The sequence below is a fragment of the Somniosus microcephalus genome, chromosome 13, assembly GCF_052327205.1.
Source record: "Somniosus microcephalus isolate GS21.2 chromosome 13, FLI_Smic_1.0, whole genome shotgun sequence".
NCBI classification, from domain to species: Eukaryota; Metazoa; Chordata; class Chondrichthyes; order Squaliformes; family Somniosidae; genus Somniosus; species Somniosus microcephalus.
In genome coordinates, this window is record NC_140999.1 from 198,372,616 (window position 1) to 198,389,885 (window position 17,270).

At 45.3% G+C, this 17,270-nt stretch overlaps 1 protein-coding gene across 1 annotated transcript in view; it reads left to right on the forward strand.

Moving 5' to 3' along the window:
- fer1l4 (fer-1 like family member 4) overlaps nt 1-17,270 on the forward strand; it is a 294,195-nt gene that overhangs the window by 37,302 nt on the left and 239,623 nt on the right. Inside the window, exons 5-9 of the mRNA XM_086005966.1 lie at nt 7,753-7,844; nt 8,412-8,453; nt 9,192-9,341; nt 10,047-10,104; nt 13,482-13,613. Of these exons, the coding sequence (XP_085862092.1) occupies nt 7,753-7,844; nt 8,412-8,453; nt 9,192-9,341; nt 10,047-10,104; nt 13,482-13,613 (474 nt within the window). The remainder of the gene's footprint in view (nt 1-7,752; nt 7,845-8,411; nt 8,454-9,191; nt 9,342-10,046; nt 10,105-13,481; nt 13,614-17,270) is intronic.

The window sequence follows — 17,270 nt, forward strand, 5'->3', positions numbered from 1 at the left end:
ATTTGTAAATATGACCCTTTGGGGGGAAAATTTGGTTGCTTTGCACCTCCCGTTCGTGTGCTAACGGGGCGCAAAGCAACTAGCGCCCGAGTGCGGCGCCGCCAACACCTTCCGCGAAATTCAGCGGGATGTTAGCGGCAGTGGTAACCATTAGTGCCCCACAGTGCTGCGCCGCCAGCGATGACGCCATCACCGTGCACAGCGTCCCGGCCGCGATCTTCAGTAGCGCCCCCTGACTTACCACCACCGGATGCTATGTCTGACAGGGTCAGGGGGGCCTACCTGTGGCCGGGGCAGCGCTAATTAAAGGCAAGGTGCTGGACGGCCATTTTTGTTGCTGGCCACCTGCCAGCACCTGCCTCCGTTGCCATCCCCGGCCTCCTGACTAAACCCCCCGCCCCCCCGCGGCTGCGCTCCATGAGCCCGGCACTTCTCGAGTGCCGGGCTCTTTTGCCGGCACTCCAATCCCTCGTGGCCCAGCTGGGCCTCAGGTCGCGCTGTGCAAGGCCCCTCCCCTTTAAGAAGGGGAGGAAGGCCTGCAGTACCGCAGCACATAGTGCCGCGATATTCACTTGCAGTGCCCCAAGAGGGAGGCGGGGCGCTTCCAGTAGCACCCCGCCTCCCTCTTGGGGCACTACCAGTGAATTTCGGGCGCGGGGGTGTTAATTCTACTTTTAGCGCCCCGGCAAAGTTAGTGCCCCGAAGGGTGTGCGACCCAATTTTGCCCCCAAGGTCTCTCTCCTGCTCCCATACCTCCAGTACACTCCCATATCGCACACAATCCACATCAACCTTCCCTCTGCCAAATCTCATAGCCTTACATTTCCCTGTATTAAACTGCAGCTCCATTTCGCCGCCCACTGTTCGAGCTATTGAATTTGTGCAGATTGATAATTCATCATTTGCCGCTACTCTCAATTTGGTTTCATCTGGAAATTTGGATGGGGAACTTCAAAGTGGATACTGAGCAGGAGTGTGGGTAGATGATCAAAAGCATGGTCACAGATAGAGTGTGAGCCACACAGGCTGGCTTCAATCTTGCCAGTGTTAAGCTGAGGAACTGATGGCTCATCAATAACCTGATATTGGACAATGGAAGGATGATTGTGTTTTTTTGAGGGGACAGCTTAGCGACGGTGTTGAGTGCTGGACCCCAAAGGTTGTGTCCTGAGTTTATACCCCAACTTTGACTGATTCTTGCGTTCAAGTGTTCCCAGGGATTGAGCTTCCTGATCTTGGCCCTGGAGCTTCATCGAAGAACAGATCATTGCTATTGAGAGTGGGGGAAGTGAGTGCCTTCCTGTCCTGCATAAGGGCACCTGCCAATAGACTGAGCAAACAAGTAGCATTAACAGAACCACATCAAGAGGCCATTTGCTAACAAGGTTTTCTGGCCTCCTGATTAAAAGAAACCAATAATCACGAAGTATTCTTGGCAGAAGAATAGGAGGAAGCTGGGAAATAGTCATCGAAATCAAACGGTAATTCAACATCACCAACTTAATGAAAGAATCACTCAACAACCAAGATTGAATGTCCTCTGTTGTTTCCTCGTGCTGGGTTATGCTTCCATGGGCACTGGGTGGACATTTTTCATCTGAAAGAACATAAGAAATAGGAGCAGGAGTCGGCCATTTGGCCCATCGAGCATGCTCCGCCATTCAATGAGATCATGGCTGATCTTCTGCCTCAACTCCATTCACCGGCCCTATCGCCATATCCCTTGATGCCCTTACTAGTCAGAAATCTATCGACTTCTGTTTTGAATATACCCAATGACTAAGCCTCCACAGCCCTCTGGGGTAGAGAATTCCAAAGATTCACCACCCTCTGTGTGAAGAAATTTCTTCTCATCTCAGTCCTGAATGGCCTACCCTTTATCCTGAGGCTGTGGCCCCTGGTTCTAGACTCCCCAGCCGAGGGAAACATTCTCCCAGCATCCACCCTATCAAGTCCTGTAATAATTTTGTATGCTTCAATGAGATCCCTTCTCATTCTTCTGAATTCAAGAGAATACAGGCCTAGTTTACTCAATCTCTTCTCATACGACAGTCCCGCCATCCCAGGAATCAATCTCCTGAACCTTCGTTGCACTCCCTCCATCGCAAGTATATCCTTCCTTAGGTAAGGAGTCCAAAATTATACACAGTATTCCAGGTGTGGTCTCACCAAGGCCCTATATAATTGGAGTAAGACTTCTTTACTCCTGTACTCAAATCCTCTTGTAATGAAGGCCAGCATACCATTTGCCTTCCTAATGGCTTGCAGCACCTGCACATTCACTTTCAGTGACTCATGTACAAGGACACCCAGGTCCCTTTGAGCATCTGCATTCCCCAATCTTTTACCATTTAGGAAATACTCTGCCTTTCTGTTTTTTCTACCAAAGTGGATAACTTCACATTTAGCCACATTATATTCCATCTGCCATGTTCTCGCCCACTCACTGAGCCTGTCGAGATCCCCTTGAAGCCTCTTCACATCCTCTTCGCAACTGACACTGCCACCTAGCTTTGTGTCATCAGCAAATTTGGAAATGTTACATTTAGTCCCCTCATCCAAATCATTGATGTAGATTGTGAATAGCTGGGGCCCAAGCACCGATCTTTGCAGTACCCCACTAGTCACAGCCTGCCAACCTGGAAAAGACCCGTTTATCCCTACTCTCTGTTTTCTGTCTGTTAACCAATTCTCAATCCATGCTAGTATATTATCCCCAATTCCATGTGCCCTAATTTTGTTCACCAGCCTCTTGTGTGGGACTTTATCGAAGGCCTTCTGAAAATCCAAATACACCACATCTACCGGTTCCCCTTTGTCTACTCCACCAGTTACCTCCAATAGGTTTGTCGAGCAGGATTTCCCTTTCATAAATCCATGTTGGCTCTGCCCAATCTTACTATTAGTTTCTAAGTGCCCAGTTATTGCATCTTTTATAATAGATTCCAGCATTTTCCCAACTACTGATGTGAGGCAAACAGGTCTGTAGTTCCCCGTTTTCTCTCTCCCTCCTTTCTTAAATAGCGGGGTTACATTTGCTATCCTCCAATCTGCAGGAACCGTTCCAGAATCTATAGAATTTTGGAAGATGACTATCCCAATGGCCATCTCTTTCAAAACCCTAGGATGTAGGTCATCCGGTCCTTGAGATTTATCGACTTTTAGTCTCATTAATTTTGCTAGTATTGTTGTTTTACTAATAGTAATTTCAAGTTCCTCATTCTCGCCACACCCTTGGTTTTCTCGTATTTCTGGGAGGTTTTTTGTGTCTTCCTCCGTGAAGACAGAAACAAAGTATTATTTAATTTTTCTGCCATTTCCTCATTCCCCATTATAAATTCTCCCATCTCTGACTGTAAAGGACCTACATTTACCTTTGCCAGTCTTTTCCTTTTCACATACCTATAGAAGCTTTTATATTTTTTGCTAGTTTGTGCTCATATTCCATTTTCCCTTTCTTTATGAATTTCTTGGTCCCCCTTTGCTGATTTCTAAAAAGATCCCAATCCTCAGGCTGACCGCTTTTTTCTGGCAATTTTATAAGCTTCCTCCTTTGACTTAATACTAGCTTTAATTTCTTTTGCCCTAGAGGAATATATGTTTGTTGCAAATTATGCATTATTTCCTTGAATGTTAGCCATTGTATGTCCACCTTCATACCTTTTAGTGTAGTCTCCCAATCTACCATGGCCAACTTGTCCCTCATACCCTTGTAGTTTCCTCTGTTTAGATTGAAGACCATAGTTTCAAATTGGACTACATCACTCTCAAACTTAATATAAAATTCAATCATCTTATGGTCACTTGTCCCTAAAAACCCCTTTACCACAAGATTATTGATTAGCCCTTTCTCATTACACAGTACCAGATCCAGAATAGCCTGTTCCCTGGTTTGTTCCTCCACACACTGATCCAGGAAACCATCACGCATGCATTCCAAGAATTTGTCCTCCACACCATTAATGGTAACTTGATTTGCCCAGTCAATATGTAGATTAAAGTCCCGCATGATTACCGTATTGCCCTTGTTACATGCACTTCTAATCTCTTGATTGATACTGTGCCCTACATTACCACTACTGTTTGGTGGCCTATACACAACTCCCACCAATGATTTCTGCCCTTTGCTGTTTCTTAGCTTCATCCAAACTGATTCCAGTTCTACACCACGACCTGCCAAGCCAAGATCTTTTATCTCTACCCTACTGATCTCATCCCTTATTAACAGCGCTATGCCACCTCCTTTTCCTTCTTGTCTGTCCTTCCTAAATGTTGAGTACCCTGGAACATTCAGTTCCCAGCTTTGGTTACCCTGCAACCATGTCTCTGTAATGGCAATTACATCATACCCATTTACTTCTATTAGTGCCATTAATTCCTCCACCTTGTTGTGAATGCTACGTGCATTTAGATAAAGTGCCTTCAACTTTGCCTGTTTAATATTTTTCTGCACTTTGACCCTCTTTACTGTTGGCCTTTGTTTCTGCTCCCTACTAGTTTTGCTGACTACTTTTCTAACTTGCACTTCCAGCTTTGTTTCTCTCTGTTCTGGGCCCACACTTAGGCTCCCAGCCCCCTGACAAACTAGTTAAAATCCTTCCCAACAGCACTAGCAAACCCCCCTGCGAGGATATTGGCCCCGGTTCTGCCGAGGTGTAACCCATCCAGCTTGTACAGGTCCCACCTTCCCCAGAATCGGTCCCAATGCCTCAGGAACTTAAATCCCTCCCTCCTACACCATCTTTCCAGCCACGCATTCATCTGGCCTATTCTCTTATTTCTGCTCTCGCTAGCACGTGGCACTGGGAGTAATCTTGAGATTACTACCTTTGAGATCCTACTTTTTAATTTATTTCCTAGCTCCCTATATTCTGCTTGCAGGACCTCGTCCCTCTTTCTGCCTATGTCGTTGGTACTGATATGGACCACGACCTCTGGCTGTTCGCCCTCCCCCTTCAGAATGTCCTGCAGCCGTTCAGTGACATCCTTGACCCTGGCACCAGGGAGGCAACATACCATCCTGGAGTCATGTCTGCGGCCACAGAAATGTCTATCTGTTCCCCTTACGATAGAATCCCCTATCACTATTGCTCTCCAACTCTTTTTCCTCCCCTCCTGTGCAGCTGAGCCACTCGTCGTGCCACGGACTTGGCTCTTGCTGCATTCCCCTGAGAAACCATCTCCCCCATCAGTATTCAAAACGGAAAATCTATTGGAGAGGGAGATGGACCCAGGGGACTCCTGCACTACCTTCCTAGTCCTTTTACCCTGTCTGGCGGTCACCCATTTCCTGTCTGCCTGTGCACTCTTTATCTGCAGTGTGACCACCTCGTTAAATGTGCTATCCACGAAGATCTCAGCTTCACGGATGCTCCACAGTGACTCCAGCCGCAGCTCCAGCTCCGAAATGCAGATTTCGAGTAGCTGCAGCTGGAGACACTTCCTGCACATGTGTTCGTCGTGGACACTGAAAGTGTCCCTGACTTCCCACATAGCACAGGAGGAGCACTCCACATTGCTGAGCTGCCTTGCCATGTCCTACCCTTAATTTACTCACTTTACTTCCTCTAAATTAAAGCATATTAAATACACTAGGGACCTTACTTCACTTTACACAATACTTATTCTAAACTGGAGACCTTACTTTTACTTTAACGACTGGACTGTAGAAATACTCACCAGGTCCCACTTACCAATCAGCTCCTTCCCTGGTTGTTCCTGTTCTCTGACTCTTTCCTGGGTGTAAAGTAAGAACCAAATCCTACAGAGTGAAAAGTTAGGGAAAGCAAAGGCGAAGCAAGGGAGCTTCTCCTTCCACTCCTCACCTGCCTAACTCACTCACTCACTCACCCACCTCTCAGCACTCTGTGCAAACCGCACTCACTGCAGATCGCACTGCGTAGCCTGTTTTTATCGGCCCAGTTTCACTAATTAACTGCCTTCAGCTGCTTTGAATTATCCTCTGCCTTCTCCGGGGCTGCCGACTCCTTTCAGGCCCGCTGTCCTCGGCTTCCCGTGCTCTTTAGCCTCTGCCTTCTCCGGGGCTGCCGACTCCTTTCAGGACCGCTGTCCTCTGCCTCCCGCGCTCTTTATCCTCTGCCTTCTCCGGGGCTGCCGACTCCTTTCAGGTTTTCTGAGAGCCTAGACAGTGAGCCTGTTTAACCCTGGGGTGCATCACAGTTGAATCCAAACTTGCTCTCATCCAACATCTGCACACGCACTTTCCAACAAATTGGTGATTTTCCCCTTCCCCAGAACAAGGGCACTGGGACTTGTTGTAGTGCTTCATCTCTGAGATCTGTAACTTGGCACAGACCCGGGCTCAAACCTCACCTTCCTGTTCTATAATCACAGATGGTTGGGCCAAGGACATTGCCGTAAGGAACTCCATCAGTGATGTTCTGAAGCTGCAATCATTGGCCTCCGACCATCATAGCCATCCTGCTTTTGTCATATGTCTCGCCACTGGAGGGTTTTCTCTTCAGGTGCCACTAACCTCCGTGCTGGGGCTCCTTGGTGCCAGATTTGGTCTGGCACCAATGCTGCCTTGATGTTGACGGAAGCTATTCACTTGTCCTCTGGCATTCAGTTCTTGCCTCCATATCTAATCAAGGCTGTGATGAGCCAAGTGGTTCTGGCAGAACCTGAATGATTAGGTTGAGGGAGGAATGTTGGCCGGGATTCCCATCTCTCCTTTGAATAGCCGTAAAATCCACCGGAGCAGGCCTCTGCTTTACCTGATCTGAATGTCGGTCCCTGCACCTGCGAAGGTGCTGAGATTCCTCAGAACTGAAGGTCAGGCTAGTGTGGGACGTGACTTTTACCCTGTGACTCTGAGGTGAAAGAGTGCCAGCTGGGCTAAGCTGAGTAGAAGGCAATAAATGATCTTTTTCTAATAAAAACAGAAAATGCTGGAGATAGCAGGTCAGGCAGCATCTGTGAAGAGAGAAAGAGAGTTAACGTTTCAGGTCAATGACCTTTCATCAGAACTGGAAAAAAGCAGGAAATGGAACAGATTTTTAAGCAAGTGTTGGGGCTGGGAAAGGGGGGAGGGGATGAAAGAACAAACGGGAAGGTCTGTGATAGGAGAGAAGGCAGGAGAGATTGAGAGACGTGAAGAGATATTCAAGGCAAAAGGAGACGGTAATGGGACAGGTTAAGGAACAAAGGATGGCTCTGGATGAAGTGTGAATTGCGCTGACAGGATGAAGGACAGCTGCCCTGTGGGAGAGAAGAAAAGATAACGCAAACAAAAAAAAGTGTGGGGAGCAAAATATATATGATAGGTGCCGAGGTTATGATCTGAAATTGTTGAACTCAATGTTGAGTCCAGAGGGCTGTAAAGTGCCTAATCGAAAGATGAGGTGCTGTTCCTCTAGCTTACGTTGAGCTTCAGCGTAATTTACACTTTATCTTAACCTGTCCCATTACCATCTCCTTTTGCCATGAATATCTCCATGTCTCTTAATGTCTTTTAATCTCTCCTGCCTTCTATCCTATCACAGACCTTCCCTTTTGTTCTTTCATCCCCTCCCCCCTTTCCCAGCCCCTACACTTGCTTAAAAATCTGTTCCATTTCCTGCTTTTTTCCAGTTCTGACGAAAGGTCATCGACCTGAAACGTTAACTCTGTTTCTCTCTTCACAGATGCTGCCTGACCTGCTGAGTATCTCCAGCATTTTCTGTTTTTATTTCAGATTTCCAGCATCTGCAGTATTTTCTTTTTGTATCTTTTTCTAATGTCTGATTTCAGATACTGGTGGACCTGGAGATCCGGTACCAGCCGGTTGAGGGAGCTGTGGGAACATGGACAGAAAATGATTTTGTGGTTGATATAAGTGACAGGTCAGTGAACTACCCAATCGGAGGCTGCTTAACATTCACGAGTAGGAAAAGCACATCCACCGACTCCGCCTTTGCATCCATTCCAGAAACATTACAAATTACTTTCTGCTGTTATGGGGAGGGGTTCAATTGATCGAGGTGAGAGGCCCGACAGCTGGAAAGAGGAATTTTATTTCACTTTGACCACATCAAGTCAGGTGCAGCATGGGCCAAGCACGAAGTACAGTTCCTCTAATCTGCCATAACAATTTGCCTCCGCTTCAAGCCCAGAAGAGTTCCACTTGCCACACCAGGGTGGATCATACAGCACAGAAGGAGCCCATTCGGCCCATTGTGCTTGTGCTGGCTCTTTGAAAGAGCGATCCCATTAGTCCCACTCCCCTGCCCTGGTGGATTTGTTTGAATGAGGTATCCAGGCCCCCCTCTGAGTGGGATTTGCAATAAGAGCTGAACTAGCGGCCATTTAGTGTAGTGTACCTTTTAAGAAAGGTTAGATTATTCAATGCTGGATAATTATTAAAATGTGTTTCTCTTCTGATGGATTTTTTCCATTTTTCCCCTTCACAGGGAAGCTCTGATTATCCAAAATGAGGGCTACCAACCTCTCGAGTAAGTATTTCCCTTGTTCCCTTGTTCTTTTTTCAAGAAACTGTTTAAAAATCATCTTTTAAAATACGGGGAAACAGAGTACACTATTTCCCACATAACCCTTTCTTTTATTTCCTGCTCTTGGTTTGAGATCAAATCACTTCAGTTCGGCGATCAGAGGGGGGACCTTTTGCTGATTCCAGAGTGGCAGAGGGTTGGGAAAGGAGCAAGACTCAAGACTTGGGGCAGTTTTCGTTACGGAATGTAGATTTATAACATTTAAAATTCATTTATGCAACATTCAAAAACATTATCTGTGTGTGCTGTGTGAAAGAGTTTGTGAAGTTGTGCTAACACTTTCTGATGCCCTGTACGGGTTCAAAAGCTCATCCACGCTCTGAACCTCCCCTCTCTCTCTTTAAAACTGTCCATTTGTAACATGTGCTGATTGCCTGGCTGTCGGCCTGATGCCTGTGCTTTGTGTTGGTTTCTGTAGGTTCAATTTCCCCCTTGGAATTGCATCAAAATAATAAGACATTTTGTTCCAATTTAAGTTCTCCAGTTTATTGCATTATTTTTAATCTGTGTACGAATGTAATGATCTCCATGTCCCCTGTTTGCAGTGACTGAAATCACATTCTCAGGGACACCTAGATACAGATTTCCAACACACTTCAGGTCTTGACTCCCGGGCAACTATTGGTCAATAAAAATACTGATTTCATCAAAAGCTGTGCTTTGTTTTTCATTCGCTTGCAGACCTACTGAACTGGAGAAAGCGGAACAATTGGATAAAAAGATGAGAGCTCTTGGGCGGAAGTTAGTAAACGATAATGGCAATGAGGATGACGATGATATTGATTTTTCTGAAGTTGATACCAGTTCCGTGTCTTTTACTCCACCGAAAAGGTGAATGACGAGGCGAAAGACTGGCATTTATACCGCTCCTGTAGTGCAGCGACTGTTCATGTAGTTAAACATGGAAACCATTTTTGCACAGAAAGATCCCACAATAAGTAATGAGATGAATGACCAGTCAATCTATTTTGGTGTGATTGGGTAGGGGAGGAATGTTGGCCGGGACCCCATGAGATTTTCGTGCTCTGTGAGTAATACAGTGGGATCCTTAATCTCCACTGGAACAGGGATTCGAAGTATGGGGTCTTCAACAATGCCGCACTCCTGCAGTACTGCACCAAACAAGGGTCTCTGATTTCTGGGCTGTAATGGACAGTATTATGGGGTCTCTGATTTCTGGGCTGTAATGGACAGTATTATCGGGGTCTCTGACTTATGGGATGCAGTGAGAATGACCTGAGCTGCATTGTAAAAGGTGCCGTATTGAGATAAGTCGTGAAATCTGGTTCTTCTGTGCGGCTCCAGTGGAGATAGTCGAGTTGGAATTGGTGATATTTTAGTTTGATTCCTGGAGTTTTTATGCTTGAGGATCTGGAAGAAATCCAGGTTTCACTTGGAAGCTTTCCCTCCCGTCAGGAGATTTAGTGCCTTTTTCAGAGTCTGTGTCAGTGCCTGTTGAAGGAGTAGGTTTATCGGTGTTTACTCCACATTTTCTTGCTCAGCTACTGAAGTTAAAATTTCAATATTTCTGTTCAGTCGCTGTAGGTTTTTCACCAAGACAGAGCTGGACACACCCAGAATACAAAATTTCCAGGTAAGGAGTGAGTTAGTGGGACTAAATATTAATTTCAAGCTGGGTTACAGGACGGAGTTTGGGCGAGGTTGACACACAGTGAGCGCACTTACCCAAGTCGCAAGATCACATGCTGTGTACTTCACTCCATCACATCTATTACTGTTGGTGTCACCACACGTTATATGACATATGTCTTTAAAGGGGCAGTGAGAAAGGAAAATGTAGGACAAATTTTATTCTATTTTAAAATACATTGCACGATGATGTAAATCCTATTAAAATGCATCACTGTCACATGTTATTGTGATTAAATGAAGTATCATTGTCAGTTTGGCTCCGTCAGTAGCACTCGTGCCTCTGGGTCAGAAGATTGTGAGTTTGAATTCCACTCAGGAGTTGAGTCGATAATTGAGGCTCAAACTGCAGTGTAATCCTGAGGGAGAGTTGCTGCTGTGAGAGAGAGATGTTAAACTGAATTGCTGTTGGTCTGTTTGGTTTGGGTTCTGGTGAGAGCTGCAATGGGCATCTGGTAGAGTGTTGGCATTAATTCACATTGGCCAAAGGGTCTCCTTTATCTGAATCTGTTTAATTGGGCCAGAAATTCGCAGCCAGAAGCGTGAGTACGGTCGGGGTACTCACGCATCTGGCCGTTGGAAATGCCGGCGTTCAGCAGGAACAGCGCATGCGGGGAACGCCGGCATTTCCAGACCCGAGGTCTATTCACAGCGCGTGCGACTGCACAGGCAGCGCTTGCGCAGTGAACTTTGTGGATTTCAATGATGGATTCAGTGAGGGTAAGTCCTTAGAAGTTACACTCGAAAAAAGCAAGTGTAAAGTTGTTCATTGGCTGCGGAGGAAGATATATTTTATCGTGGAGCTTCTGAAATGCAATATTTTTGTTTGGGAAAGGGAGGGAAGTTATTTTAAGAAATTTTAAGTAAGTTTTAAAGTTAAAATTTTTTTTTTTTTTTAAAAAGGGTTTTCAGAACGGTAGGTAGAAGGAGCAATTGTGGCTGTGTGAATGGAATGTGAGAATGAGTTATGTATGTATGTCCACATATATTCCTTTACGTATATGTATGTATGTTTTATATTCCTTTACTAATGTGTATGAATGTATGTTTTTAATTATGATTTTCCAATAAGTTACTTTCTCTGAAAGTCATAATTAAATAATACATTCATACACATAAGTAAAGGAATATATACATAACACGCAAAGGAATATATACAGACATACATACTTTCAGAAGCTCCACGATAATAAATATCTTCCTCCGCAGCCTCTGGAGCAACTGTACCCATGCTTTTTTCATGTGTAAGTTGTAATGACTTGACCTCACTGAAAGCATTAATGAAAGCGGCGAATTATACTGCGCACGCGCTGCCTGTGCAGTCGCACGCGTTCTGCCTCTGAACCCCTTCGTTCAGAGGACAGGAAATGCCGGTTTTCCCCACATGCACTGTGCATGCTGAAAACCGGCATTTCATCCAGCCAGATGCGTAAGTACCCCGACCGTACTCGCGCATTTGGAAGGGAATTACTGGGCCAACATTTTACATGTCAATAAAATGAAAAATTTAACAATTGCACGACTTGCCCCCTCGCATCTGCGACTGAGGGTCCAAGGAGGTGCATTGCGCAAGAGGTCATCATCGTACGTATCCTCACACTGTTCCCTTTGGGGAACTGTATGAAGTGGTGGAAGGATTTATGGCCGTGATTAACGCTCATTCCGTGACCGTAACCATCTTTGAACCAGCCATTAGGGTGGTTAGTCCTATGGCGGGAGGGTTTTACGGGCTCCCACAACCCATCTGGGGGGGGGGGGGGGGGCCACCAACAACCACGGACGCAAGTATCCCGCTGGATGTCCACCCAGAATTTAAAGTTGGAGCTCCGACTCCACTTGCCGGGACTGTCTGGAGTGGGGTTCAAAACCCGACTCCTTCTGGCCCAGCGGCGGGGATGCTTACTGCCACGCAAAAGGCCCACTCCGCACAAAAGGTGACACCCATACGTTTCCTGCGCCTTTTCCCTCCCCGTGACTGGAGCCCTATGCTGCCATTTCACGTTGCTAATCGGATTGGGCCTTTGTCATAACGGATCCCCGCCGCTGGGCCAGATTAGGGTAGGGTTTCGAACCCCGCTCCAGACAGTCCCGGCAAGTGGAGTCGGAGCTCCGGCTCTAAATTCTGGGCTGACATCCAGTGGGATATTTGCGTCCGTGGGTGTGGGTGGCCCCCCCTCCTTGTATAGCTTGTGGGAGCCCGTAAAACCCTCCCGCCATAGGACTAACCGCCCTAATGGCTGGTTCAAAGATGGTTACGGTCACGGAATGAGCGTTAATCATGGCCATAAATCCTTCCACCACTTCATACAGTTCCCCAAAGGGAACAGTGTGAAGACACGTATGACGACGACATTGCTAAATAAATAAATGGAATTAAAAAAATTCTTTTAGGGCTTTTAAAAGTCTTTAAATTGCTTTAATTCTCTTTATTTTGAGTAATCTGAAGTAGTTTTAATGTAAACATTTTAAAAAGTTTATAAAAGTTACCAAAATCTTCAAAAAACTTCCAAAAACCTATTTAAACTGCTGCTTTGCATGTAAAAATGCTTAGCAGCTTGACAGAAACATTGGGGGCGTGTCCAGTGAAACTGAGACCTCAAAGGGCGTGTCTCACTTGCACTGCACGCTCCTGGCTTCGCGCTGGCTGCACTCCTGGGCGGCGTGACGTCATACGCTGCCCGGGATTCTTCTTTCTGTTTCAGCAAGTGCAGGCGTCCCTGGAGCTGATCAGCAGTAGCGCGGGGTAAGTGCAAAAACGGGGCTGCAAGCCCCGTTCAGCAATTTCTGGCCCATTATCTTCTGTCTCCCGGTGCTCAAACAAAAATAAAGAGTTCACAAGCAGTTTTTCATGAGAAAAATGGCATTTTAAATTGAAATAATTGAAAAATTGACTTGTGTTTCTTGTTTTCTTAGGATAAGCATCACCTTGAAGCTGAGTTTAGTCTGGCTCAGTCATACAGTTTCTGCAATTGTGTACAAAGTGTACCCTTAGCAAAAGGGATTCTGATCACACAAAGCAGGCAGATGTTGGATTTAATCTGCAGTCTGCGATAAGTTAGCCGGGGTAATGGGCAGTGAAATTAGCGAGGGGGCAGAATTAGCCTCAGCTGTCATGGCCCTCAAGGTCAGATAATTTGCCGCACACTCTGTCTAGTCTCGCCAATCAATAATCACACTTTGGGGAGCTGCGGAATGGCGTAGAAATATTCCCCGTGTGAAACTGAGGTAAGAGACAGAGATTCGATGGGCTGAATGGCCTCCTTCTGTGCTGTACTGTTCTTTGATTCTATGAGAAACTGATTGTTTTGTTGCCTCTGGTAGGTAACAGTCAACATATTCGAGGCACGAAAGTTAATCGGCGTCAACATCGATCCTGTGGTTTATGTGAAGGTGGGAGATGAAAAGAAGCACACATCAACCCAGAAATCGACCAACTGCCCATTTTATAATGAGGTAAATCCACCAATTGCCTAACCGTCAGTCAGCGGGATAATTCTTTAACCAACAGACTCCGTCCTGACACTTTGCTGCTAAAGAATATCTCATCTGGCAGCAAAGCTCCGAGTGCGTTCGCACTGTGGTTCTCAAACTTTTTTGGTTGAAGGACCCCTTTTCAAATGGATTAGTAATCACGGACCCCCCATCTAAATTATAATGCTATACGATACTCATAATATGAAAGAGCTGCATGTGAAGAGTGTTTTAATAATGCTTTTAAGAAAACAGGTATTTACTTACTGCCTACAATGCCGCCTATCTTTGTGTCATTGGCAAATTTGGATACATGCCTTTTTATGCCATCTAAGTCATTAATAAATATTGTGAATAGTTGACGCCCCAACACAAATCCCTGCGGTACACCACTAGTCACATCCTGCCAATTTGAGTACCTACCCATTATCCCTACTGCCTGTCTCCTGCTGCTCAGCCAATTTCCTAACCAGGTCAATAATTTGCCCTTAATTACGTGGGTTTCCACCTTGGATAACAGTCTCTTATGTGGGACTTTATCAAATGCCTTCTGGAAGTCCATATAAATAACATCGATAGACATTCCTCTGTCCACTACTTTAGTCACTTCTTCAAAAAATTCAGTCAGCTTTGTCGGGCATGACCTGCCTTTCACAAATCCATGCTAGCGCTCTCTGATCAACTGAAAATTTTCGAGGTGTTCAGTCACCTTATCCTTAATTATAGACTCTAGCAATTTCCCGACAACAGATGTTAGACTAACTGGTCTATAATTCCCTGGTTTCCCTCTCTCGCCATTCTTAAAAAGTGGAGTGACGTGTGCAATTTTTCAATCTAAAGGGATGGTTCCTGAATCTAGAGAGCTTTGGAAGATTATAGTTGGGGCATCTGCAATGTGCTTACCTACTTCCTTTAAAACCCTGGGATGGAAACCATCTGACCCTGGGGATTTGTCACTCTTCAGTGCCATTATTTTCTTCATTACTGTTATTTTACTTACATTAATTTTATTGAGTCCCTGTCCCCAATTCAATACTAGTTTCTTTGGGATTTCCGGCATGCTGTAAATACAGACGCAAAGTAATTATTCAACATGTCTGCCATTTCCCCATTGTCATTGACAATATCACCGCTTTCAGTTTTTAAGGGGCCAACATTGCTCCTGACCACCCTCTTTTTCCGAATGTAACTATAAAAATTCTTCGTATTGATCTTGATGGCCCTTGCAAGCTTCTTTTCATACTACCTTTTTGTAGTTCTTACTATCTGTTTTGTGACCCTTTGCTGTTCTTTGTATCTTTTCCATTCACCAGGATCTGTGCTATTTTTTGCATTTATGTATGCCCTTTCCTTCAGTTTTATGCTGTCCCTTACCTCTTTAGTTGTCCATGGCTGTTTTTTTTGCCAAATAGAGCTCTTGCCCCTCAGGGGTATCCACTGGTTCTGTATCACATTAAATTATTTTTTAAATATCTCCCACTGATCTTCTGTCATTAACAGATTTGCCCAATTTATTGTGGACAGTCTCTCTCTCATCCCGTTGAAGTCGGCCTTACCTAAATCTAGAATCTTAGTACCTGTAGCTGTTTCGTGTTTCTCCATTTCAAACGCTACTTTGAACTCGATCATGTTATGATCGCTATTGGATAAATGTTCACGCACAGTTAGGCTGTTCACTAAATCTGGCTCATTACTCATTACTAAATCTAATATGGCTTGCCCCCTTGTTGCCTCTATATTGCTGTAGGAAACTACCCCGGACACACTCGAGAAATTCGCTACCTTTCTGACAGATGCTAGCCTGCTTTTCCCAATCTATATGAAAGTTAAAATCCCCCATTAAAACCACTCTGCCTTTGCTACATGCTTCTAATCTCTGCATTTATACAATCTAGCACTTCAGAGCTGCTATCAGGGGGCCTATACACAACTCCCACTATAGTCTTCGATCCTTTCTTACTCCTTAATTCAACCCATAAGGTCTCCACTGGCTGCTTACCTCTCTTTATATCCTCTCTTATCATTGAAGTGATTTCATCCTTAATCACTAAGGCTGCTCCTCCCCCTCTACCATGTCCCTATCTGTCCTGTAGACCTTATAACCTGGTATATTTCGTTCCCAGTCCTGACTGTCTTGCAGCCGTGTCTCAGTAATGGCTGCCATGTCATACCCTCCAATTTGAATTCGTGCCTGCAGTTCATTCAATTTATTCCTTATACTGCGTGCGTTTGAATAAAGAACGCTTATTTGAGCCACACACCCGAGCCTGTCCTTCAGCTCGAATGTTTTACTCACTTTCTTATTTCTCTCTCCTGGTTTAATTGCTTTACATCTTTTAGTTTTCCCTTTACCTGTAGTGCCTAAAGCACAATTTCTGACTGTTACTCTACTCTCTTTTTCCTTTTGTTTGTTTTTGAACTACTATTTGCACTATGATTTCCACCTGAGCCCCCACCCCCCATTTACTAGTTTAAAGTCCTTGTGACCGCCCTATTTATCCTTTCCGCTAGGACCCTGGTACAGGTGAGCCCGTCCCAATGGTACAGTTCCTTCCTGTCCCAATACTGGTGCCAGTGCCCCATGAAATGGAACCCCTCTTTCCCACACCACTCCTTTAGCCACGTGTTCACTTCCCTGATCAGCTTATCTCTACGCCAATTTGCACGTGGCTCAGGTAATAATCCAGAGATTATAACCCTTGAGGTCCTGTTCTTTAATTTAGCTCCTAGTTCCTGGTACTCCCCAAACAGGACCTCTTGCCTACTCTTCTCTCTGTTGGTCCCAACATGGACCACAACGACTGGATCCTCCATCTCCCTCTCCAGTATTCTTTCAAGCCGGTTCGATATGTCCCTCACCCTGGCACCAGGTAGGCAACATACCATGTGGGACTCTCGATCTTGCTTACAAAAGATGCTATCTGTCCCCCTAATTATAGAATCCCCTACAACGACCACATTATGCTTCCTCTCCTCCTCCTTAGAACAGCGTCCTACTTCAAAGTGCCATGGTCCGCATTCTGGCTGTCCTTCCCACAGTCTTTATCCTTATCCTCACAGGTAGCAAATACAGTGTACCTGTTGGATAAGATCAGTTTCTGCGGATCCTTGTTTCTTTTCGTACCTGGGTTCCCTTTACTCTGCACACTATCGGTCACACCAACCCCATTCTGATCCTGCACCTCTACGAGGTGTGACCGAAGTCTGGAGCAAACTTTCCAGATACTCCTCCCCTTCCCTTATGCGTTGGAGTGTCTCCAACTTGCACTCCAGCTCAATGACTCTGAGCCGGAGCGATTAGAGACAGAGACATCTACTGCAGACGTGTTCACTTGGGACAGTCTCGCTGTCCACAAACTCCCACATACTGCAGCCCAGACACACAACCTGCTCTGCCATGTCTTAGTCTAACCTTATTTTATTTATTTAATTAGTTAGTCTTTATTCAACGACTATTTATAGTTATATTAATTAGTTTAACTAATTAAGTTATAAATTTAATAAAATGCGTTATAGTTTCCTGCTCCTAGTTTAAACCACTGTCCTAGTTTATGCTGATGATACAAAGCTGGGTTGGAATGTAAGTTGTGAGGAGGATGCAAGGAGGCTTCAAGGGGATATAGACAAGCTAAGTGAGTG